This window comes from Lissotriton vulgaris, chromosome 6, assembly GCF_964263255.1.
Source record: "Lissotriton vulgaris chromosome 6, aLisVul1.2, whole genome shotgun sequence".
Taxonomy (NCBI): domain Eukaryota; kingdom Metazoa; phylum Chordata; class Amphibia; order Caudata; family Salamandridae; genus Lissotriton; species Lissotriton vulgaris.
In genome coordinates, this window is record NC_141694.1 from 501,648,320 (window position 1) to 501,672,234 (window position 23,915).

At 45.0% G+C, this 23,915-nt stretch overlaps 1 protein-coding gene across 1 annotated transcript in view; it reads right to left on the minus strand.

The window, feature by feature from the left end:
• Positions 1-23,915, minus strand: part of LOC147707493 (CD109 antigen-like) — an 899,009-nt gene that overhangs the window by 188,057 nt on the left and 687,037 nt on the right. The window contains exons 22-23 of the mRNA XM_086926509.1: positions 21,728-21,872; positions 11,580-11,756 (exon numbers count right to left, since the gene is read on the minus strand). Of these exons, the coding sequence (XP_086782635.1) occupies positions 11,580-11,756; positions 21,728-21,872 (322 nt within the window). The remainder of the gene's footprint in view (positions 1-11,579; positions 11,757-21,727; positions 21,873-23,915) is intronic.

Consider the following 23,915-nt stretch of genomic DNA (forward strand, 5'->3'; position numbering starts at 1 on the left):
AATGTGGTGTGTGGTAAAAGGACCCACGAGAAGAGGGTTTTAGCAGGTCGCCCATGACCTTCACCATCTCTTTAACTTTATTTATCTTTTACAGCATTTAGTCAACCTGAGGCTCGAACAGTTGTTGTCTTTCGAACAGCATGTTAAGTAAGCATTGCTGGTCGCCTCGCTTAAAGTGGAGATAGGGAGCCAAGTGTTCCTATGGAGGCGCACACTTGAATTGACACCTCTGGTGGCAGTATCAGCGACGTCAAAGGCACACTGAATGTTTGTGTTAGAGATAAGGCTGCCCTCAAATATTATGGCATGCCCTCTTTTTTGTGATCATCTGGGAAGTATTGGAGGAATCCTGCCATTTCATGCCAGTTGGCGTGGTCATAATGCAAGAGCAAACCAATGGGATTGGCGATACGCCAATGATTAGCTGCCTGCTCTGCAACTCTTTTGCACACAGCATCAATTCATTTACTCTCCTTACCCAGTGGAGGGCTGTCACTGGTGCCCTGAGAGTTGCCAGCATACAAGCGGTGTGTACCCAAATGTATATGGGGTACATTTTATCTTCCTGAGGAGTGATAACCCTAGCTTTGACTGGGTCCTGGAAGTTGTCAGGAGCTGTGCGTAGCATGCCCTTGAGCAAAGGCAGACATTGGGTAGAGTGGTGGCTGTTTGAGAGGATCTCAAAAAGGGAGTCCTCTTCTATGGGGTCGACATGCATATCAACCTTGTGGTATGAGGCTGCCCTGGTTACCAACTCCTTTTGATTTTGAGTCATTATGAGGGAACAGGTGGGCTGGGTACAAGTCAGGATGAGTGTCTCCTGGAATTTCCACATCCTTTAAATCCGAGGCATCTTCATGTGGGGTGTATCTTGAGTATCCCCCTGCATTCCTCTAAAGTGTATATGAGAGGTGGTCGGATGGTGAGTCAGGCGGGGACAGAGAACACTGTGACTTAGGTGGAGAAGGGGTGACTGAATGTCCGGCATAGGGCTGGTAGCATTGTCTGCCTTTTTTCTGTGTTTTGCTGGAATAGCGACATTGAGGACTTCTTCAAAGCTGAGCTGGAATTTGAGGGGCTTGTGGAGCATTCACTGGTGGGCAGGTGAGGATCCAGCCTGTGTGTGCATGTAACAAGAGATGCTGAAGCTGAATGTTGATTTCGTCCTGTTGATTCTGCAGGATCGGTTTTACTGTAGTTGGCGCAGAGGGCTTCAGAGCCAACAAAGGAGTCTTTGGGGCTGGTGCCAATTTCAGCTGTGATTTCAAGAGTTTTTGCTCCAATGGCCGGACCAGCACCATTGCTGCAACAGGTTATGCAGACTTCGGTGGTCTTCCGCGTCAAGCCAAGGCCATCCATTGCCTCCAATGGGGAGGTTCGGTGCGGACCGTGGCCCGAAGGTAGTGGTAGCAGAGAAGAAGAGCTCTGGACGTTCCTTTGCTGAAGACTGCTTAACAAGTGAGCAGTGTCGAGGGGATGGGGAAGGGCTGTCTCCCTAAGAACCACTTGTGCCGGAGGAATGTCCTCAATCTCCATCTCGGAGCCGGATCTGAGGTCGGGCGAAAATACCTCCTCATCAACTGCAAATGGCTGCACATGTGGTACCCCCTTAGGGTTCTGGATGTCAAAGAGGTCTGGGGTCTCTTTTCCACTCCTACGCCACATCTCGAGGCGATGGGCCCTATGGTAGGGGAGGAGTTTCTTCAAAGAAAAAGGAGTGGCAGGAGTTGCAGGCAGCCGTGTGCTGATGGAGATCATCCAGGGGTATTTCACATGACTTTGAGCACAGTATCTGAAGGGCGTCCATCAAAGGTGAGGCATTCTTGAAAAGCCAGAGGAGACAAGAAGGGGTAAGTCCCAAAGGGCAAGTCCCCTCATGGGGCTGAGGATGACCAAGGAGTCACTCAGGATGATGAACGCATATGTCGACCCAAGATGGTAGTAGTAGGAACGTGAACAGAAACAATATCGAAGGTGGGAGAGGAACCTGTGAAGCCAGAGAAGATCACTGCAATGGTGTTGATCCAGAGCACAGAAGCACATGTCCAAACCCGACGGCAGAAAAAAAACAATCTACCAATGGAATCGATCCCCATATACATTGCCAACAAGAGGGAAAGTTACAATACATTATGACTTGGAGTACACATCTGGGCCCAACACTAGATGGCAAGAGTTTGCACAACATGTTTAGCTATCTACAGCCACATGCCTGGAACATAGTTTTCTCCTCTGTGGCTATTTCCTCCCCCATTTTTTTCAATAATTATGTGAGATGCCTGACTAACTCTTGCATCTGGTGCCACATAGCCCTATCAGAGTGGAAAATGAGGCAGGCAGAGTTGACTATCCTCCAGCGGGTGGTACGCCCTTTTACTGTTACCACCCTCGCCTTAACGGGCTACGTGAAGGGGGATGATTTGAGCATAGAAGGTTCTCTTGGACTTATGGTTTCCACAGGAAATTGTTTTCGTCATGGAGGATATGCATATCTTCTTTGTGGAAATAGACCGCCCTTTGATTCACCTCGTGGTATGCTGTGCTGTCATCTGGAGGAGATGCTCTAACAGGATAGTGATTGAGTGTAGATACCCCGGGGATCAACATCGTAGTTGTCCCATGAGTCATCTGTGGGCATTAGGCGGAGTAGTGCCTCGTAAGGATCGGCAAGAACGAATGGGCTCAATTCCTCATAGGAGGAGTGAGAGGACCCCTCTGGTGGTATTATGAGGCATTGGAGGTGGTGACATAGAAGGTGGTGTTAGTGATTTAGAAGTTGGAGAAGGAGGGGCAATATAAGGGCGAGGGCTGGTGCCTCTGTCTTTGTGTTTCTTATGGGGGGGCTCCAAAGCCAGGTGCTCCTCAAAAGTTAGCTTCCTCTTTTAAGGTAAAGTCTATAAAGGTGTTGTTGGAGGAAGCTTTGTCAAGATTTTGCCCATTTGGGGATGAATGAAAAGTCACTTTTGCCTTGAATTTAGCTCCTCCTGAAAACTCTGTAGGATTGGTTGCTCCAAGTCGTTGGAGCCCACAGTCAATGAAATCCCCAGTGCCAATGGTGGCTTCGGCACCGATGGTGGTGTTTGAGAAGACAAAGGCCTGGTGGTAGAGAATGGCCTTGATGCCGGAATTGAAGACAGCTTCGCCGTTGAAGATGCCCCAGACTTGTGGATGATTTTATAGCTCAACAGTTAGCAAGGTAGATGCCCAAAGTCAAGAGTGAAGTTGGTTCCAAAGCCTTTGGTCCATTTTGACCGGAGCCCAAAGTCAGCAGAGGCCCTGCAGGCAGTGAAGTGCTCGGAAGGCTAGATGCTCGAACCCCTGGAGAACAGTGCCCTGGCTCAGGGTGGATACCTTCCCGGAGGCTTGGTGTGTGAATCAAAGCAAGCCATGATGTACAACCATTGTAGAGGTCTTGGGCGATGTCCGGAAGTTGTCGATGTAAGGAGAACCTCTTGGCCTTCTTTCTCCTGGTCTGACCTGCAGGAAAAGGTCACCTCATGACTGGGAGATGGCAGATTGGACAGGAAGCTTGAAGGGCTAGCGTTCTCAACTTCCCCAAGGTACAGCGGGGCTTCTTCTTCAAAGAGGTCAGGGGTGTCGCTGGAGACAAGCCACTTCATCTCTGATAGCCCACCTTCTTTCCCATTGATACCAGAGGATATTCTTCCAGCAGAAGGTGAGCCACGCCTGACATGCAGTGTTGTTGTGGTCATGGGAAAGGCAGAGTTAAAAAATCTTGTAGTGGTCAGACCACAGCTATTTGGCATTGCACTAGGGACAGTATTGGAAAGGACATCCATGCTATCACCATGACTGCGTTCTTTGCTGGGAATTCTTTGAAAACGAGCGGTGCATGGTCCTGAGGAGGGCCAACGGCCCTAACAGTCAGATGTCAAGTCTAAGGTCTCTGGAGTTTATCCTCAAGGGATATGTGAATGACTTGAGCCGAGCTGGCTTGCAAAAACATGTTGAAACTCGAAGCCTCTGTAGTGCACCTCCCAACCTGATGGTGAAAAAAAGCAGTCTAGCATGGTGTCGTTGTCCATGTGCATTGCCAACTAAGGGAGGAGTCACAGTGCTCCTCCTGCCTGCAAAGACTTTCTTAGAAGAAAAATATCTTGTGAATGCCTGAGCCTGACACTTGATGGCAGGAGTATGCAGAGCAAGTGTATCTACACTAACAGATGTTACAAACAATATTATGATTTTTGCTATTAAAAGGTAGATCTTTTTGAGCATTGCAAAATATACAATCTATTGTAAATGGAGACTGAGTTGATCCAAACTTTGACATAATTTGGTGATTTGAAAATGTTCCTGAGTTCCTTGACTCTACTGTTATTAGAGAAAAGTTATTTGAAATTTGGGAAATACGAGGCTTGTGCCTGAATTTCGCATATTAAGTGTTACAGCTTGTCAGAATTTAGAAGGCATTTCCTCCTCACCCCTAGGTTGTCCTAGTTTTTCCATCATGAGTCAGGCCACATCCTATAGAAAAACACCTCTGTGCCTACCTAAATGGAGAACAAAATATAACTAATGCTTCTCCAGGTGAGCCTATAAAGAACCACATGTACCCTGTGTTGTCTCGCTCCTTTGTGAGATAGACCCCATGTGCTTCCTACTGATAGGTAGGAGTTTCTAATTATGTTGCAAGAAATGTTTAGGCTTTTCTGATTGATATTTCTTTCTACCATAATTTATTTTGCTATTTGTGTTGGCTTCCGGAACCCCTCAAGGGCTTGCACCCTGTTTTGAGTGTCCAGCCTTGAAGATACCTTTGCTGGAATACAGGTTAGTGCCTTCCTCCTTCTTTCTGTCTGGAATGAGAGCGAAGAGTGGGCCACCCACTGAACTCTCCACCGGGCTTGCAACTTGTAGCATGTTGACATGTTTTCCTGTCTCATACGTATGTGCTATTTCTATATTTCAAACTTAGCTGAATCGCAGTGAAGCAGTGAACAGGGTCGAAGGGGATGATACATCCAACATCCAAAATAACCTGGAAACTACAGTTTATAAGAGGGAGTAGCAGCACTCATTCTTTTGAACCCAACACCACGCAGAATGAATTCCTAATGAACAAACTAATTATATGGGTATCACAGGACATATGGTACCACCAGAGCACTCCAATCGGACCACGAAAACCTTTTAGTGGTACCTAGAGTGAAAAAAGCCCGCTCAGGAGGTCGCCAGTTTTCGGTTCACACAGCGAAGCAATGGAATGCGCTCCCTCTGAAACTAAGAACAGAACCGAACCTCCTCCGCTTCAGGAAATCGCTCAAAACTCTTCTCTTCCCATAAGCCCTCCATCTCTTCTGCACTCCTTCCCCTCTGGATTACGAGGCATAGCGCTGGGATACTCACGGGTGACTACGCGCTCTATAAAAACCTTAAATAAATAAATATCATTGACAGCAGCTCTTCGAGAAACAGCTCTATTACCTTCTCACTCCATCATCCATCTCCCTCCAAACCGTAAAGCACTTGGAGTAGAGTTTTTCAAAGATCAGTCATTACACTGCTTTTCTCCATTGTTTGAATAAACCTCTCTCAAGACTCATCAATTCTTTTAACCTCACATGCTACAATTATGTTAACAATATCTAGATATTCCTTAAATGGGATAAAGGAAACAACCTCTGGTATTTCGAAATTATAGGACTACCCCAAAGTCACAGACTAAGGATGATAGAGGGGTTGACTCAAACAAAGCCTCAAAAACAGAAATCCTGAAATGTGGGGAAAGGAAAAGTACGACCCATTAAGTGTACTGAAAACTGGGAATGCCAGCAAAAAACTGCTCTGAGGTACGGAATGGAGCAATTATCATCATTTCACCCCTATCCAAGATCCCACAAGTCTAAAGAAATTCAAATAGAAATTAAAGATGTAACATTTGACATGATATATTTGCACACTGATTCAGAGTTGCTTGGAATTTTCTGATCCCTGCACAAACCATTGTTTGCGTAAGCATCAGAATTCCAAGTTGGGTAAAAATTAACACAACCAGTAATTACTAAGTGTGTTTAATACCTCACACTTCGTTACAATTCCGCAGGTCGAACCTGCTAAAATTTCTCAAGGTACAAAAGTGAACAGTATTTACAATACCATGTTGATTTTGATGCATATCAGGCGTGATGAATAACACCTATACTCAGAATCCAGGACTTGTGGACGGGGCCTGCCTGGGCTCTTAAGAACGGTTCCACTTTATACAGCAGAGGCTGCTTCACTATGGCGGAGGAGATTCACCCCCCTCCCTCCATCAGAAGCCATAAAACTTGAAAAATAAAATGATAATAACACAGGTTTATTGTCCTTTTATTTATAGTCAAGTCAAGTCACAAATGTATATAGCGCACTACTCACCCAGAGGGTCTCAAGGCGATTGAGGGAGGGGGGTTAGCTACTTATTAAATAGCCAAGTTTTGAGTGGTTTTCTAAAGGAGAGGTGGTTCTGTGTGAGGCGGAGGTGGGTGGGGAGTGAATTCCAGGTCTTGACCGCTAAATACGAGAATGATCTTCCTCCCATGGTGGCTTTTCGGATGCGTGGAATCGCGGCGAGGGCTTGATTGGACGATCGTAGTTGGCGGGTGGGGATGTAAAAGGTCAGGCGCGTGTTGAGGTATCTGGCTCCTAGGTCATAGAGGGCCTTGTGTGCGTGGGTGAGGAGATGGAACGTTATTCTCTTGTTGACGGGGAGCCAGTGAAGGTCTCTCAGGTGACCGGATATGTGATTGTGGCGGGGTATGTCTAGGATGATTCGGGCGTAGGCGTTTTGAATGCGTTGGAGTTTTTTCTGTAATTTGGCTGTGGTTCCGGCGTAGAGGGTGTTTCCGTAGTCCAGTCGGCTTGTGACGAGTGCTTGGGTGACCGTCTTTCTTGTTTCGGTGGGGATCCATCGGAAGTTCTTTCGGAGCATGCGTAAGATGTTAAAGCATGATGATGAGATGGCGTTGACTTGTCTGGTCATCGAGAGGGAGAAGTCTAGGATGAATCCCAGGTTGCGAGCATGGTCCGTTGGTTTGGGTGCGCTGCCCAGGGCCGGCGGCCACCATGAGTCGTCCCATGCAGAGGGGGATGATCCTAGGTTGAGGACTTCCGTCTTGTCTGAATTCAGTTTTAAACGGCTGTTCTTCATCCACTCGGCTACGTCTTTCATCCCTTTGTGTAAGTTGGTTTTGGCGGTGTTTGGGTCTTTGGTGAGGGAGAGGATCAGCTGTGTGTCGTCAGCGTATGAGATGATGTTGAAGTTGTGTTGGCGTGCGATGGCCGTGAGGGGGCTCATGTAGACGTTGAAGAGGGTGGGGCTGAGTGATGATCCTTGTGGTACGCCGCAGATGACTTTGGTGGCCTCTGATCTGAAAGGGGGGAGGCGGACTCTCTGGGTTCTTCCGGCGAGGAACGAGATGATCCAATCCAATGCTTTTCCTTGTATCCAGATGTTGCTGATGAGTTGTACAAGGGTGCTATGACAGACCGTGTCAAACGCTGCGGAGAGGTCCAGGAGGATGAGGGCAACTGTTTCCCCGTTGTCGAGTAGTGTTCGGATGTCGTCTGTTGATGCGATGAGGGCGGTCTCTGTGCTATGTTTGGCTCGGAAGCCGGACTGTGAGGGGTCGAGGGAGCCGTTAGATTCGAGGAAGGCAGCGAGCTGACTGTTGACGGTTTTCTCTATGACTTTGGCAGGGAATGGAAGGAGCGAGATGGGGCGGTAGTTCTTAAGTTCAGTGGGGTCTGCTGTAGGTTTTTCAGGAAGGCGCTGAGTTCGGCATGTTTCCAGCTTTCCGGGAAGGTAGCGGTGTTCAGGGAGCTGTTGATGATATCTCGGAGTTGGGGTGCGATGATGGAGTCGGCCTTGTTGAAGATGTGGTGGGGGCATGGGTCGGTTGGCGATCCGGAGTGGATGGAGTTCATCAAGCGGATGGTGTCTTCGGTGTTGATCGGGTTCCAGGCGCTGAGGGTGGTGGTGGGGGGGCTTCAGTTCGGAGGTAAGGGGAGTGGGCTGGTCGCCGAAACTGTTATGTATGTCAGTGATTTTGCTTTGGAAGAACAATGCTAGAGAGTCGCAGCGGTCTTGAGAGGGAGTGATGTCGTTGGTCCCGGCGCTGGGATTGGTAAGCTCTTTGACGATGTTGAAGAGTTCCTTGCTGTTGTGGGCGTTGTTGTCGGGTTAATCCTTGAATGCTGATTTCTTGGTGGATCAGATCAGCTGGGGGTGTTTGCGGGTGGCGTCCTTGAGGGCGGTCATGTTGTCTGTGGTTGGGTTTCTTCGCCAGGCTTTCTCGAGGGATCAGCAGTTCTTTTTGGAGTTCTTGAGGTCGTCGTTGAACCAGGGGGCTTATTTGCTTCCTGGCTTGTTGTGATGGTTTTTCAAGGGTGCTAATTTGTCAGCGCAGTGGGTGATCCATTGTGCGAGATTGATGGCTGCTTGATTTGGGTCCGATGATCTGGCGGGAGTATTTTGGTTTAGCAATGTGGTGAGCTGGTCGGTGGTGATTTTGTTCCAGTTTCTGCGGGGGACTTGTTGTGGGTGGTGGTGGGTCGTGGTCTTTCTGAAGTTGAAGTGGACGCAGCTGTGGTCCGTCCAGTGGAGTTCTGTGGCGTGATTGAAGGAGACGTGCTTGCTGGAGGAGAAGATTGCGTTGAGCGTGTGTCCGGCGTAGTGGGTGGGGGTGTTTACCAGTTGTTTGAGTCCGAGATTGGCGAGGTTGTCCAGACGGGTGGTGGTGTTGCTATCGTTGTCCATTTCCAGGTGGAAGTTGAGGTCTCCTAGGAGAATGTAGTCCTCGGAGGGGAGGGTGTGTGGGCTGATAAAGTCAGTGATGTCTTCGCTGAATTGTGTGCGGGGTCCTGGGGGTCTGTAAATGAGGGTGCCTCTAAGTGTGGTCTTGGGGTCGGTGTGTATCTGGAAGTGAAGGTGTTCGGCTGCTTTGAGGGTGTCGTCGGAGCTGGTCGAGATGCGGATGGTGTTCTTGTGGACGATGGCGATGCCTCCTCCTGTTTGGTTGATGCGGTCTTTTCAGACGATCTTGTAACCGTCCAGGATGGCTATGGCTATGTCGGGCGCTGATGAGGCTTTCATCCAGGTTTCTGTAAGAAAGGCGACATCCGGTGTTATGGTGTCGAGTAGGTTCCATAGTTCAATGGCGTGTCTGTGGACCGACCGGGTGTTGAGCAGGATGCACTTCAGGTGGTTGTTGTTTGAGCTCAGTTTGGCGTTTGTGGTTGTAGTTTTGGTCCTGATGCAGCAAAATTTGCAGGATTGGCAGGTGAAGGGTCCATGGGTACGTCCTGGGGCGGCTTGGTGGCAGTCGGGGAGTCGGCCGGTGTTGAGTGCAGAGAGGGTTGCAGCATCGTACGTTAGGCAGGTGGAGAGGTTTTTGCGGGGGCCAGGGGGTCTGGCGCTGGGCGCGGTCTGGGCGCGGACGGGCGTAGATGGGCTTACCTTTGGCGCGCCTTCGGCGCGCTTAGGGCGCGTCCGCTGCGCGCGAATGCATCTGTCATAAGTGGAGAGTGGAGGGGGCGGAGCGAGGGAGGAGCAGCTGGGAGGCGGGAGCGGGGAGGCGATGTCCAGGGAAAGCTTGAGGGAACGGGGTGGGGCCGCGGGGGAGCAGCGGCAGGGTGCTAGGACCAAATGGCACGGTCCAAAATGTCCAAACTGTAGTGGGGGGATCGGGGGCACAACCAGGCACAATGCAAGGCAGAACAAATAATTAGCTACAAAATACGATACCAATATCTATACAAATACGATACCAGGCACAGCAATATGACCACAGGCGATCTTGGGGGCACAATCAGCAAGCAAGCAGCAGGGCTGGGGGCAATATCCGTCTCCAGGCGAGATCGGGGGCATAATCAGGCGCAAAAGGGGCGGGGCCAGACAATGGCAGGCTGGAGGGGGAGTGTTAGGGGCGGGGCCAGACAATGGCAGGCTGGAGGGGGAGTGTTAGGCACTGCTGTCGGTGTGCATGACCGTTTGGCCGGCCATCTCAGGATGGCCAAACCGACAAGTGCACTGCGATGTTTCCCAGGTTGGAGACAGCAGGCTGGTACAAAAGGGGGTAGTGATGGACGGAGCATCTGAACCAATCAACCACTCACACCCAGTCAACAGATCTGGGTTTAATCCATCACCGTTCTTTAGCCCACTCTGCCACCCTAGTTTAGACATGGCCATATGCAAATCAGTCTGACCCTGTGGCTCATGGGAACAGTCCAGCCCGAACTGCCAAGCCATGCCTTCCCTGGACCGGGAACAAGCTTCCGAGGACCGGTTTCTGGCATTTCAGCCTTCTTCAGCCCTGCTTGCTTGAATCCAGTGGCAAAGTGAGCAAGGGACGCACGTCTGAGCATACCCTGCCAACTTATGGCGAACAAAGTGGTACAAAAGGGGGTGGTGATGGACGGAGCATCTGAACCAATCAATCAAACACTCACACTCAGTCAACAGATCTGGGTTTAATCCATCACCGTTCTTTAGCCCACTCTGCCACCCCAGTTCAGACATGGCCATATGCAAATCAGTCTGACCCTGTGCCTCATGAGAGCAGTCCAGCCCGAACTGCCAAGCCATGCCTTCCCTGGACCGGAAACAAGCTTCCGAGGACCGGTTTCTGGCATTTCAGCCATCTTCAGCAGGCACTGGCTCCCACTTTCTCTGGGAGCGCATTTCGACGGTGCTCAGGCCAATCCTGTTGCTGATCTCATACATGAGAGCAGCGTCAGGATTGGCTACAGAGAAGTCTGAGAGGCTGAGTAGTGCAGCATAAGAGCACAGAAATTGTGATGCGCAAGCGGAAGGTAAATAGTTGTATTTTTTTTTTTTTTGCGCCGTCCTTCGTCCCCCCACCCCGCCACTCTTTCTGATAGCAGCCGCCAACTACTTTATACCACTAATAAGCTAAAGTCATGTGCATTACAGAAGAAGTAACTTATACAACATTACATAAAACAACCCGGGAACTGAATTTTACGACCCATTTTTAAATTATCCTATTTTACCCAACTATATGTTTGGTGAATGGGGATGAGAAAGGGGGTGATGTGCAATCAGTTTTGAAGAGAATGCTTTGACATATTCTAATACTTCAGCCTGGCACAGTGTCCAGGAACTTTACTTATCTACAGCAGCAACGTCTCTATATACTCAAAAGGAAATGGCTCCTACAGAGGTGGCAGATTTTAGAGCCGAGGATGCAGCGCAATTTCAGGTTAAGAATAAGAATGCTACCTACATTTCTTACTGGTGGATTACTAAGGTGATAACCATGGAGTTACGTTTCGGCAAACAAACATTTAAGTTTTGCATTGTAAAAGCTGCATACATCTATCTCAATTATTAGACAAGACATATTTTAATACAATTATTAATTTGCTTTAAGAATCACCAACACATGGAAGGTTTCAGACTTTCAAATTAAAGCAGTAAAAGGAAATCCTAGCATCACACAGTATGCCAGGAATCTGTGAATTTACAGAAATAACTTTTAGACATGATACAACGGACACATCTAAAAACAGGACATGTAAATCAATGAAATACAGTTCAAGAAAATACCTACCTTCTTTCATAAATAGAATAGATTTTTGCTCAATCTCATTGGTCAGCTGATTTGTTTTAGTTAAGTAGTCCAATATATAAATAATAGGAGCAAAATTGATCATATTCTGTTCACCACAGCCATAAGGCATCTGAATTAATCTCTCCAAACCATTAATAGATGGCCCGAGGATATCGCCTGTGGAAAAGAAGAAACATTTATTTTTAAGTTTAAAGAATGATTTATTAAAATCATAAAGGGAATACATTCATTGAAATACATATGAATACAACATTAGGGGATTGGAAAATAGAAATCTTGATCAATTAAAAATAAAATAAAAATATATTTATAACGGGGTAGGGAGAAGGACTGAAATACACATGAAACCACACTGTATAATGTCCAATTGCAACTACCAAGAAAAAAGTATAAAGGTAATCAAGGGGGTTTAAAGACTTAAATTGCAGGAGAAAGTATAGGAAATAATTTAGCAGAGTTATCAAAAAACTGAGTAATTGGTGACCACAATTCTGCTGTTTCAAATCCAGAAACAAAGGATGCATGTATGCAGTATCTAATGTATAATTATAACTTACTTCATACCACCATGCTTTTGACGATAACTGCATACAATCTTTCCTATGCTTAGTGATTTGTTGAAAAGCAACTGCCAATAACAGTCTATTATGTGTACATTAAATGAAACATTAGCCCACACATCTGATACACTTCCTAGGAAAACATTTAAAATAGAGTAGGGTATATTTAAACAAAATATGGAATTAATCTGATCCCAAACTTGATGCCAGAAAGTGGAGACATAGGAACAGGTAAAAAGTAAATCTTTAAGGTCAGCATGTTGTGCAAAGCATGTATCTGGATTATCGGAATGTATTCTATGAAAAACAGGCATTGTAAAATGTCTATAATAGACAAAGAAATGGTTTGCGTAGTATTGGCTTCACAAGAAGATTTTTTAAACTTGTTCCAAATCTGTTTCAATTTAGAGACAGATATGGCAACTTGAAGATCAGCTTCCCAGGCAAGTTCGATTGGGGATTTAGGACGATCACTAATAGTATGTTGGAGGAGGGAATTTATAGAAGAGGCCTTTGGATTTGTAAGCAGAAGATTGGTCAAATTGATGGAAGACGATGAGTTAAGAAGAGCAGCCGACTGAAATGAGTCGTATGCCTGAAATATGACACTTTGAAGGAGCAGAAATCTATGAACAGAACCAGATGATAAACCAAACAATGCAGAATCCTCTGAGAAAGAAATAAAGGAATAATTTTTATACAATTGTTTGGCCCAAAATAACACTTTAAGTTCTCCAAGAGGGCCATTAGGTAGATCTATCATTTAGTTGTATCAAACAATTATGCCAGGTAGGGAAATCCCAAAAAGTTTCCAAGTTTATAGGGTGAGGCGGAATTACTTAACTTAGCATTTTATCTGTATGGCGAGAAATCTGAGTGCATAACTTCCAGAATGCGGATGAACTTGATGAATTCAGAAAAAGGAAACAGAAAGATAAACTCTTTAAAAAAAAAAAAAATTTTGTCCCCATTCGCCTTTAACCATAGAATTTGAATTTGAATTTAAAGGTATTTGTTGAGCGCTCGTATACCTAGCGGTTTCATGGCGCTATGGGGGTAAGATCCTAAGTCGGTTGGAAAAAGTGGTTTAGATGGTAAAAGCCTGTGAGAACAAGACTGTTTTCAAGGTACTGCGAAACTCCAAGTAAGATGCTGCTTTTCTAATGGAGAGAGGTAGAGAGTTCCAGAACAGAGGGGCGAGAACAGAGAACTTAGAGCCTCCCATTCTGCTTTTCCTGAACCGGGGCACCACCAAGAGGAACAGAGAGGAGGAGCGCAATTGTCTACTGGGGATATAGGGTTCAATTTTGGGCTTAATAAAAGCCGGGGCTGTCCCAGCAAGAGCCTGAAACGTCATACAGCCCATCTTAAAAAGGGCTCTTTCTCTGATAGGGAGACAGTGGAGGGATCTGAGGAGAGGAGTGACATGATGTGATTTGGGTATGCCGTAGACCAAGCGGGCGGCTTGGTTCTGCACAAGTTGGAGCCGCCGAAGAGCGTAGGCAGGGACACCATTGTACAGTACGTTACCGTAGTCTAAACGGGAAAGAACCATAGCCATAAGAATCAACTTAAGAGCTGAAAAAGAGAAAAACCGTGATATTTTTCGGATGGTGCGCAAAATAAAAAAACAAGAAGAGACCACCATGCTGATCTGAGAGTGTAGAGTGAGGTGTTGATTGAGATTAATCCCCAATGTTTTAACAGAGGAGGAAGAGGAGGGAGGAAGGCCAAAAGAAGGGGGCCAAAAGGTAAGAGACCAGGGATTAAGTTTACCACCAGTGAGGACAAGCTCGGTTTTGTCAGGGTTGAGTTTAAGATGGCTGAAATTCATCCAATCCCTGATAAAAACCATCACTGACTGGAAATTGTGAATAGAGTGAGGAGAATCAGAGAGATTGAAAATGAGCTGGAGGTCATCGGCGTAGTTAAACACCGTGACCTCCATCTTCTGCAAAGCAAAAATAAGTGGGAACATATATAAATTAAAAAGAAGAGGAGAGAGAGAAGATCCTTGGGGGACGCCACATTGCACTTTGTGTGCAGGGGCGGAGAAATCCGCCAAGTGAACAGCTTGTGTGCGGTCCCTCAGGAATGAGCTAAGCCAAGCCAGAGCAGAGCCTCCAATGCCTGCCGCCTCGACACGGGAACGAAGGATGGTATGATCCACTGTGTCGATAGCGGCAGACAGGTCAAGGAGGACCAGTGCCTGTGGGAGATTGACGTCTAGCCCCTCTCTAAGTGTGTCCATAGTAAACAGACCGTCTGTTCATACCCCTACTCAACGACCTGATATGACATAGGCTCTTTTGATGGAATCTCTTGGTGTCTTCATCCTGTAGGGGTATATTTCAAGACCAAAATGTTACTTCCCCTCAAAATAAGAGGATAAGTTTCACTCCATCTTGATCTGTAAAGACCAGATGGACTCTTTCGATGACTCGGGGGAGACCCAGCATAGCGCACGGAGTATCCAAAAGGCATAATCTTCAGACCCGCCCTTCATTATAACATAAATAAAATAAGAATAACAAAGTATGGATAAAGTTTACGGTTATTTCTTAGGTTATTTCCATTCAAACAGCAGGTCCCAATATGCAATCTTTTTTCTGCCACAAGCTGTAGCCAAGTCCATCTTCGATGTTTCATATAATTAGGTCAACCAATCCGAATGTTTATGAGAGACAGGGTCCACCCAATGTTTACATATTTGTCTCCTTGCCAGTAAGATTGAATAGAATAAAAGAGATCTGGCTGGTCCTACAATGTAGCTGTTAAGGCCAAAAATGATTAAAGTCAGTTCCATTTGAATTGGTACTCTCAGGATACTCTCCATCGTTGTCCGCATTTCTTCCCAAAATGCACCAATGGAGTGGGGCACTTTTTAAACATGTGTAGGTCTGAGGCTTCTACCAACCCACACTTTTTACAGTTGACTTGAGACCCTTTTAGGATTTTAGATAGCCTGAGGGGGGTTAGATACAGTGAATAGATGGTTCCTCTTCAACCATGCAGGTTTAACTAAACAAAAAAGATTTTTAAACGAATCCTGCCATAGGAGATCATACTTTGCATTTGGCATCTGTTCACTCCATAGCTCGGAAAGAAAAACTCTTGTTCCAAGTCAACCAATAATGGAGTGAATAAAGAAGAGGAGGAAATACAATGAACAGATTGCTTTAAAAGAAATTCTTTGTGGTAATTAGCAAATCCGGAACATTTACATCTCCCTTGAATTTGGGAAGCATCAATTTAGATAGGGACATACAAGATTTTTTGTTATTCCAAAGAAAAGAGGATAAGATGGAGTAACTTTTTCTATACGATGTAAGTGGGATATTTTTACGGAATATTACAAACAGTAAATAAAATAATAGGAACTAACATAATTTTAATTGCATCCAGCCTGCCCTACCAAGATAAGTGCAAAGGATGCCATCTAGAAGTTAAGGAAGTAGCTTTGTGAATGCATGCATTTAAGTTGATAGAAATAGAGATAGAATGAGATGAGTGAATTGAAGACCCGGGTATTTAATTTGAGTAGGTCTCCAGATAAAGGTAGATGAAGAGGTGTCATGTTTAAAAGTAATTTTACTTAAAGGTAAAATGTTGCATTTCTAAGTATTTAATTTATAGCTAGACACCAAGTTATAGAATACAATCTCTTCTGAGAAGTCAAGAAGGGTGAAATTAGGTTGAGACATAAATAATAGGATGTCATCTGCATATGCAACCAGTTTAATATGTTAAGCATTATAGGAAGACCCACTGATAGAAGGATTTTGTCTAATCTTGGACAAGAAAGGCTCAAGTGCCAAATTAAAGAGAAATGGAGATAGAGGACATCCCTGCTAACTCCCCTGCCCAGGGGTAAAAAGCAGAAGTAAGACTATTAGCACAAATGGCAGCTTGTGGGGACGAGTGCAAGAGGGAGACCAGGGAAAGAAGAAACATGAGTGACACGTGTGAAACATGAAGATGTAGCACAACAAACATACATAAATATTATAACTGTGCCCTTGCATTATCAGAATACACCCTTCCTATTTTTGGCTTGTTGGACTTGGTTGGAATTTCTGTTGATGGGTGGATTTGGCACATTAAAGCCATTTACCTTTAAGTAAAATTTCTAAGGTATACCATTATTTACAAACCCGCATTTGCACTAGAGGGGATGATGACAGTTACTGCCTCATGATGTAGTGTCCTAGCCTAGCGTTCAGTTCTTTTCTGATTATTTGGATCAGGGTTCGGGGAGTCCTGATGGATACAAGAATGTCATTCCACATCCCGGGTACATATATCCATTTGATTTTACATTCCAGTTAGCTATCAGTTCTTCTTTTGTAGATGTATATTGATGGCTCAATGCCCTTTGAATGTATTTAGTAAATGTTCTTGATTTCATACTATTTCTCTTTAGGTTTTTTTTTACCTGACTGAATGGCTTTTTTTCCCTGAGTTTCGCATTTTAGTTTGATAACTAGGGCTTCGTCTGTAAGTTTAATTGTATCAAGGGGACACATTGTTAGCAACACGTTTCTCAATAGAAGGTGTACCAATGCTGTTATATATGTGTCCTGTCATATAAAAAGCCCTTTTATTACTTATTATGTACACCACCCTATAATTAAACATACTTCCGTATGACATGAAGTAATAGCCACAATTCTTGAATACCTGACATTTGGGTCTTCTTCCATAAGGTCCTTTTGGTGTCCTAAAGTGTCCACAACACCAATCTAAGGTTCCAGATGCTCTATGTTGCTCCTTCGGATGTTGGGACTACAAGACCCTCAATGCACTTGACCAAATCCTTCAAAGTCCAGGTGAAGCTGGTAGGCTGGGTTCTTCTTGGTGGAGACGATGCAGGTATAGCTCTTTTAACGTGTTGCTTTGAGGGAGTCCCCTTCTTAAACCTTCAGAGAAAGTGCAAGTAATTCTTTGGGTTAAGCCCAAAGTGTGCAGCAGATGCAATCCTTCAGAGTGCAGCCGTCTTGGTGTAGACCAGAATTTCAGCAGGGCAGTCATCCTTCCTGTTTATTTTAGTCCGGGATCTGAGTTGCTGGGCAGCTCTCCCATATTTATCCAGGTTTCTGCCCTGGCAAGGAGCGGGGTTCCTCTGACCAATGGGGTGCAGGGTGCCATCTTCAGTGATGACCACTTCCCCTGAAGTGTGGCATTTTCTTCTCCCAGAAAGCATTGGTCTACAAAAACTCAAGACGGATAGAATCTCTCATGAAGCTTCCATTCTGGCTAACCCAAACTACAGGTGTGGCTACCTTTCCCTAACACTCCCATTTCAGACCCTCTGCTAATTCAATGACATGGACTCCAAGCTGGGTGGTGATAAATGTCTATCTGCTGCTTTTGACTCAGTAGATCATGGGCTTCTTCCACAGCATGTGAAAGCAGCAGGGTTCACAGGAGCAACATATACACAGATCAATTATTTTCTAGGAGATGGAACTCAAGCGGCTCAATTCCATCCTTTCAAAGCCACTGAAGTAAATATTGACTGTGGAATCCCTCAAGATTCCACCATTTCATCCCATCTCTTTACCATCTATCTGCAACCTCTGATTAAGGAGCTAGTCAGCACAGGATATCAGACATTTAATTATGCTGACCACTCCCAGATCCTTCTCTGCCTGGAGGACCATCATAGATCGAATTCTTTGTTCCAAGAGTGTTTGTGCATCATTTATGACTGGAAGAGGGTAAACTCTCTGAAGTTGAATGCTGAAAAGACTTAAGTGGTCGTCTTTAATGGGAATCCAACAGTCTGGTCAAACCTTTAGTGGTCCACTGAATTAAGTCCTTTTCCTATACCCAACGGGGTAGCAAAAGATTTGACCAACATCTGTCACTGAAAACATGAAATTAACAGCGTGGTCTCTAAAGGAGTTTTCATGCTTTGCATCTTAAAGAAGCTCAATTGATAGCTATATCTTTCTGCTGATGTCATGAAATAATCATGTCGGTGGTTATTAGGGGACTTTTAAATTATGTCAACAGCATCTGACTTGAGGCATCTTCAGCTTCTCTAGAATGGGACACACACATGCATGTTATTAAGAAAACTTCACTGACTCCCAGTTGGCCAACGTATCCATTTTAAAGTTTGCTGCCTAGTATTCAAGTCTATCCATGGCTTAACACTGGAGTTGTTTGCTAAATGTCTAAAGAGACACACTTCTAAGAGGAATCTGCACTCCTCTAAGGCCCACGTGCTGGTTGTCCCTTGGTTATCGAAATCCATGAGGGGTGGACGCAGTTTCTCGATACTGGCTCAAAGATCATGAAACTCTTCCTGTGCATATCAATCATTGTCATCTTTGGATATGTTTAAGCGCTCATAGGAGAACTTTTGGCTCCAACTCATAGAACTCTTGTTATGTGGCCTTTTCTCATTTGAGTATCAGCACCATGTTGCCTTCAGGTGATCATGCGCCCAACAAATTCCTAAAACATACACTCAACTGAGCCAGAACCCTCAACATGGTGGCTGCTATGATGGCTTGCTCCTGAGCTAAGTTGGAGGGATCCAATGGCTACAGCTAGCTTAGCAGAGAGTCCCTTGACTCAGACTTGCTCGCTGGAGAGAGATGGTTCCCTAGTCCAGAATATGGTGGGCATAGGTGAAGAGGTAAAACCAGAGTCTTAGCAACACCTGGGCTAGCGCTGAACACTTGTGTGTTCTTCCCATTTGATGCAGGATGGCAGGCCTGCATTAATAAGTAGCTCAGATCGGCCACATGAGTGAAACGTTTTTGGGCTACATGACTTAACCAATCTGGGACAACCATGGCCCATTGTGCCTCATTTCATAGAGGTGGAAGTGAGCTGTGAGCTACAAGAAATTTGCAGAAAAGATTCATAGAACTTGTGCAAACAGGTGTGAGTATAGTCATGCAATGGTGGTATAGTAGATGTACACACAGACGAGCAGCTGGAGGTCATCCTCATGGTTAATGAGAGATTGGTGAGTGTACATGAGCTAGTGTCCAGTCAATGCTGCACTGGGTAACTGGACCCAAAGGTCATAGTGTGCCTTCTTTGCTTGATCTCACACACTCAACTAAAGATAGGGAAAACTAAGCAATCGAAGGGTGCATTCCTGGTTCTGTAGCTTTCACCAGCAGCAGCAAGTACAGCTTTCTGGACTGCTGAGTGGAAACTGGAATATCTAGACCTGTGGACCCCTGACACCTACTAAAATAAACTTGATTTATTCTTGCTAGCCGTAGGTAAACCTGGGATTACTACTGAAGAGAAAAATCAACACTATGGGCTAAGCCTTGGTCACTGGCATATCGAAACTTGAGGCCCCCCCTGCAACATATTTATAGGGGCCCCCATCTAGACTCATTCAGGAGCTTTATGGACAGAGAACTCTGCTGAAGGGGTGCCCTGGAGCTTGGGCCCCCGCACCATCGGGGCTGCGGGGGCCTGTGTTACACCACTGGGCTTGGCCTCTTGTGTGTGGATTAGCAAAATCTAGCACATAGGGTAACTGAGACCGAGTTTCAATTGGTGATCCTTCAGCCTCATACCACAGAGATGACTTGCATGAATGGATGCGATTTGGAAGAAGACGCTGAAGGGCGTTCTTGCAACAACAACCTTCACATTACAGAACTACAAGAGTGGATTGAAGGACAAATCACAGGGCTCATTCTTGGGAACTGGTGCAGTACTGTGGTCACTCCCAAATGTTGCTCCTCCTCGTTCATCATAGAACAGGCACATTGAGTTCTGAAAGCACTGTTGGCTCCTGGTAAGCCACCCGACCAGGAGTGGCTAGGCTTCTCAAAAGCCCGATTGGTAACTACATCTGCAATGGACAAGTAATAATGGAAATAGACTGCAATAGGCTATCGCTGTTCCTAGTATTCACAGCAGTGATTTAGCAGCACCATAACTCTTTTAAGGCAGAGAGGGTGAAATTCAGTGGAACACACTCACTATTTGCTGATGTTCCCACCCAGCTGAAGCTAGTGAAATCAAATAATGCCATTTTTTCAGGGACCCCAAATAAGCTTGGAAATAGAGGGAACGATGAACAACGGATAATGGAATGCAGATAAGCCAACACCCCAAGCCTCAGCTTCACAAGAGAACAAGACAGAGAATGGTAATACAAGACAAAGCTACAAAGGATAATATAATCATGGGACAGCAATGAGCATTTGCGTATGCATCCAGTATCAGTTTCTTGTTGTGCCCACATGGGCACAAACACCATGGCACAGGAAACGCAGAGTCTTTTGTTCTTGTCTTTGTTGTGGACCATAAGTGGTTAAAAGGCAGCCCATTCTTCCACAGAGTTTGGGCTTGCCCTGTCGGTAGAGATAATCAGTTACAGTGGTGGATCACATTAGGTGTCAACTTCATGAAATTTAAATTACTGTGCAACTTATCAAAGGAGTACGGAATTAGTTTTGTCCCTAACGAAATCACCTGTGATGCAAAGCTAGCCATACTGCCTCGTCCATCGCACCACCTTTCCATTTCTGTGGTCAAGTGCAGGTTAGAAAAATATTTTTGCCCTGTAGTTCATCACTCCTCTTCTGTGCCCTTGAAATTGTTTTCCCAATTATATTCCCCATTCTGTTATCTCCAATTTTGCAGTACAGGCTAGCGTAATTTTCTCGTTTTGAGCAGTTCGGTCTTGGTTCCTTTAACTGCACACTCACACTGTACAGGCGTAGTAAGTAGAAGCCACTTCTCTTGCTCACTGCACATTCGGTGGGCTCCCTTTCATCCCACGGCTAATGATAATCTGTGAGATATGAAAGACTCCGGGATTCTCATCACATACTGCGGAGGGCGGACATCACTTCGCGTTACGCCATTGGTCTACGGTGCTGGTTTGAAATGCCAAAGCTACTCTAAAGGCCATTACCATATCTCTGGTCAGTGATATGTTGAGTAAGACTAGTGGCCTTTTATGATTTTGGGTAGAGGGTGTGCATCTCCAACTTCCAATGACCTAAAGGGGAGACATTTAGAGAGGTGCTATCTTCCCTTTTCCCTGGTTGGCTTAGAGATCCATAATCTTCTTTTCACTAATTTATTTAGTACACATAAATACAAAAATCCACTGTGGTAAAAGAAGGGTGATTTTCATGGCACCTCTTCTTTCACCTGGATTTTGCAGCCTAAACTAGTACACACAGCACTGGCACGATAAACATCCACTGCGGTAGACGTGAATGAATGATAGGGTTAAAAAGAGGACGGACCATGTCTTTGGTGGATGAGCAGCTTTGGGAAATGGTTGCCTGTGGCATACAAACTTCTGTTTAAATTGGCCCTGCCTTAAGTTTCGTTGTGTGCTGCCCATGTGTATTATCTAATGATGCAAGCATTAGTCAGTGAATATTTGAGTAACCACATTTTGTGTTTTAAATCAAAGACTACAAATCCATGTGAATGACTGTAGGATAGCCGTGGTGCAGAGTGATGTGTGTGTAAAGTGCGCCAGTGATAAATGAACATGTATTTGTTGTCAGAATTAAGCAAAGTAAATTCCCTGAAGAAGAAAACGAAAAGCGTTCTTACCAACAACAGCAATGTAGGCATTTTCACTCCCAGTTACTACATTTGAAGGAAATACAAAGTTCAGTGTTTCAGTAAATGAGGACTGTTTACTGGCAGTCAAATCCAAAAGTATGGACCTCGAAAAGAACTGTTCAATTCCTTCTGCCTGTCAAAATAAACATGGAATAGTTTAAATACTGTACACTAGTGGAAAAAAGTTACAAAATAAAGACATTACTCAAAAGAAAAAAGCTAGTGGTAGTCGGAATTCTATGCATGTTGTGGCAGTTGAGCGAGCAGCGCTGAAAATTCTGCACAAGGTGGTGATTTTGCTGCCACTGGAGTAGAAAATCTACTTGAGTGACAGCAAATCCAATTGAGAAGCAGCCTTCTGACCACAACTGCGCTAGGGGACACCAAATCTCGCTCACCAGCCTGCATTTCTGGAGCGCTGTGGATAAAGAAATACTGACACTCAGCGATTGGCGGTATTTAGCTAGAACTCCGTATTACACGAGTAACGCTGTGTCGCCAAAATCCATCCATTCTGCGTAATTCTTAAAATAGCAAGAAATGGAAGTCCAATATTATGGACCCAATTCACATGGAATTACATTTACTGTGCTTTATTCCTCTGGTGAAACTATTTTTTAGGTTTTGGCTACAGACAGCTGTTTGTTGACTGAGATACTATCTTCAATATTTATCATGTAGTTAGTGGCCTTTGGGTCAGCCCTATGGCCATTTCTGGATGTTCTGCTGTCCATCGCTGGTGTCTGCTCTTGATTTTTATGTATTTTCTCCCTATTCTTGGGTTGGTCACATCCTGGAGCATTTCTGTCTCACAGTGTTCTTACTGTATGACTTATATCATTCTCACTGCCACCATAAGGCAACTTTTTTTTCTTTATGCCGCCACACTCCATCAGAGTACATGTGCTTCTCTGCTCTTCACGTTTCTTTTCTTTTTAATTTAGTTTCATGGGGACCAACAGCTGCAAACTTCTACAGGGCCCCTATGCTGTACACTGTGGTACATTCGTGTCTATAGAATATATTGAATAGTTGTGGGCCAGGGTCTGAAGGCTATAGAACAATGAGTTGTACTAGCATCTCTGGGCTGCAAATGTAGTCATTTAGTGCAGTGCAATAAGGTGCAGATGTATGCAGTATGTTTGACATACAGCCTCTAGAAAGTCTGCTGTTTTAGTATCTATTCCATACAGTGAAGAAAGCCTGATTCATGTTTCTAGGATGCTGTAAAGTATCACAATGGAGGGCTAGCATTTCTAGGATGCAGGGTGGTAGACTGTAGACACAGGATGCAGTTCTGTACAGTGACTTGGAGTCCCTAGACTTTAGGGTAGTGGATCAGTTTCTTTCGCTCCCACAGATGTTTAGGTGGTTAGTGCTTTTGGGATGCAGTGCAGCATGGAGAAAGTCTACAGCAAATTAGTAAATCCTTTATTGTTTCACCTTAGATAAGTCTTACAATAAAAATACAATTTCATAAAAACAAATAAATATCAAACATTTAAAAGTAGCTCTTCATTTAATGTGTGCATATTAAACTATTTAAACTGCAGCAATCAGGGTAGTATAAAAAGAAGGTCACAGATCAGCAAGGTTATCTGTCCCCACCCAAGTCAAGGTCCTAAGCCAAGGCAAAAAGCTCCTTGGATAGTGATAAGATAGATAACAACATTATATTGATACAACTGCTGACTGGAGATTGCCACTGTGTCCAGCTGATGGTATAATCATGTTAAATTCTTGCCCTGTTTGGTCTCAGATTTTGTAAAATGTGAAGGGCAGTGTCTATAGCTTGGTTGCAGAGTTGGTGGCTTACCATCACCAGTGTAAAGTGAAATGCAGCGGTTCAGCAATCCTCAAGAGCAGCGACATGTTATTTGATGTTCTTTGGGTGCAGTGCAGCGATTTTGGTTAGCATCCTAGGTGTAGGAAATGATAGTAGTTTTTGGGATGTACCTGAAGAATTTTGCCATAACTCATTTTGCTGGCTGCAGAACTTGGTGCACATTACTCCTGCTAAGCAGGGGTAAAGTGCGTGTACTCCCCCTCTCAACATGATGACATTGGCATACCCCTAACTGGCATATTTAACTTACCTATAAGTACCTAGTATGTGATACAGAATGTGCCGAGGCCCTGTAAGTTAAATGTCACTAGTGGACTGCAGCACCCATCG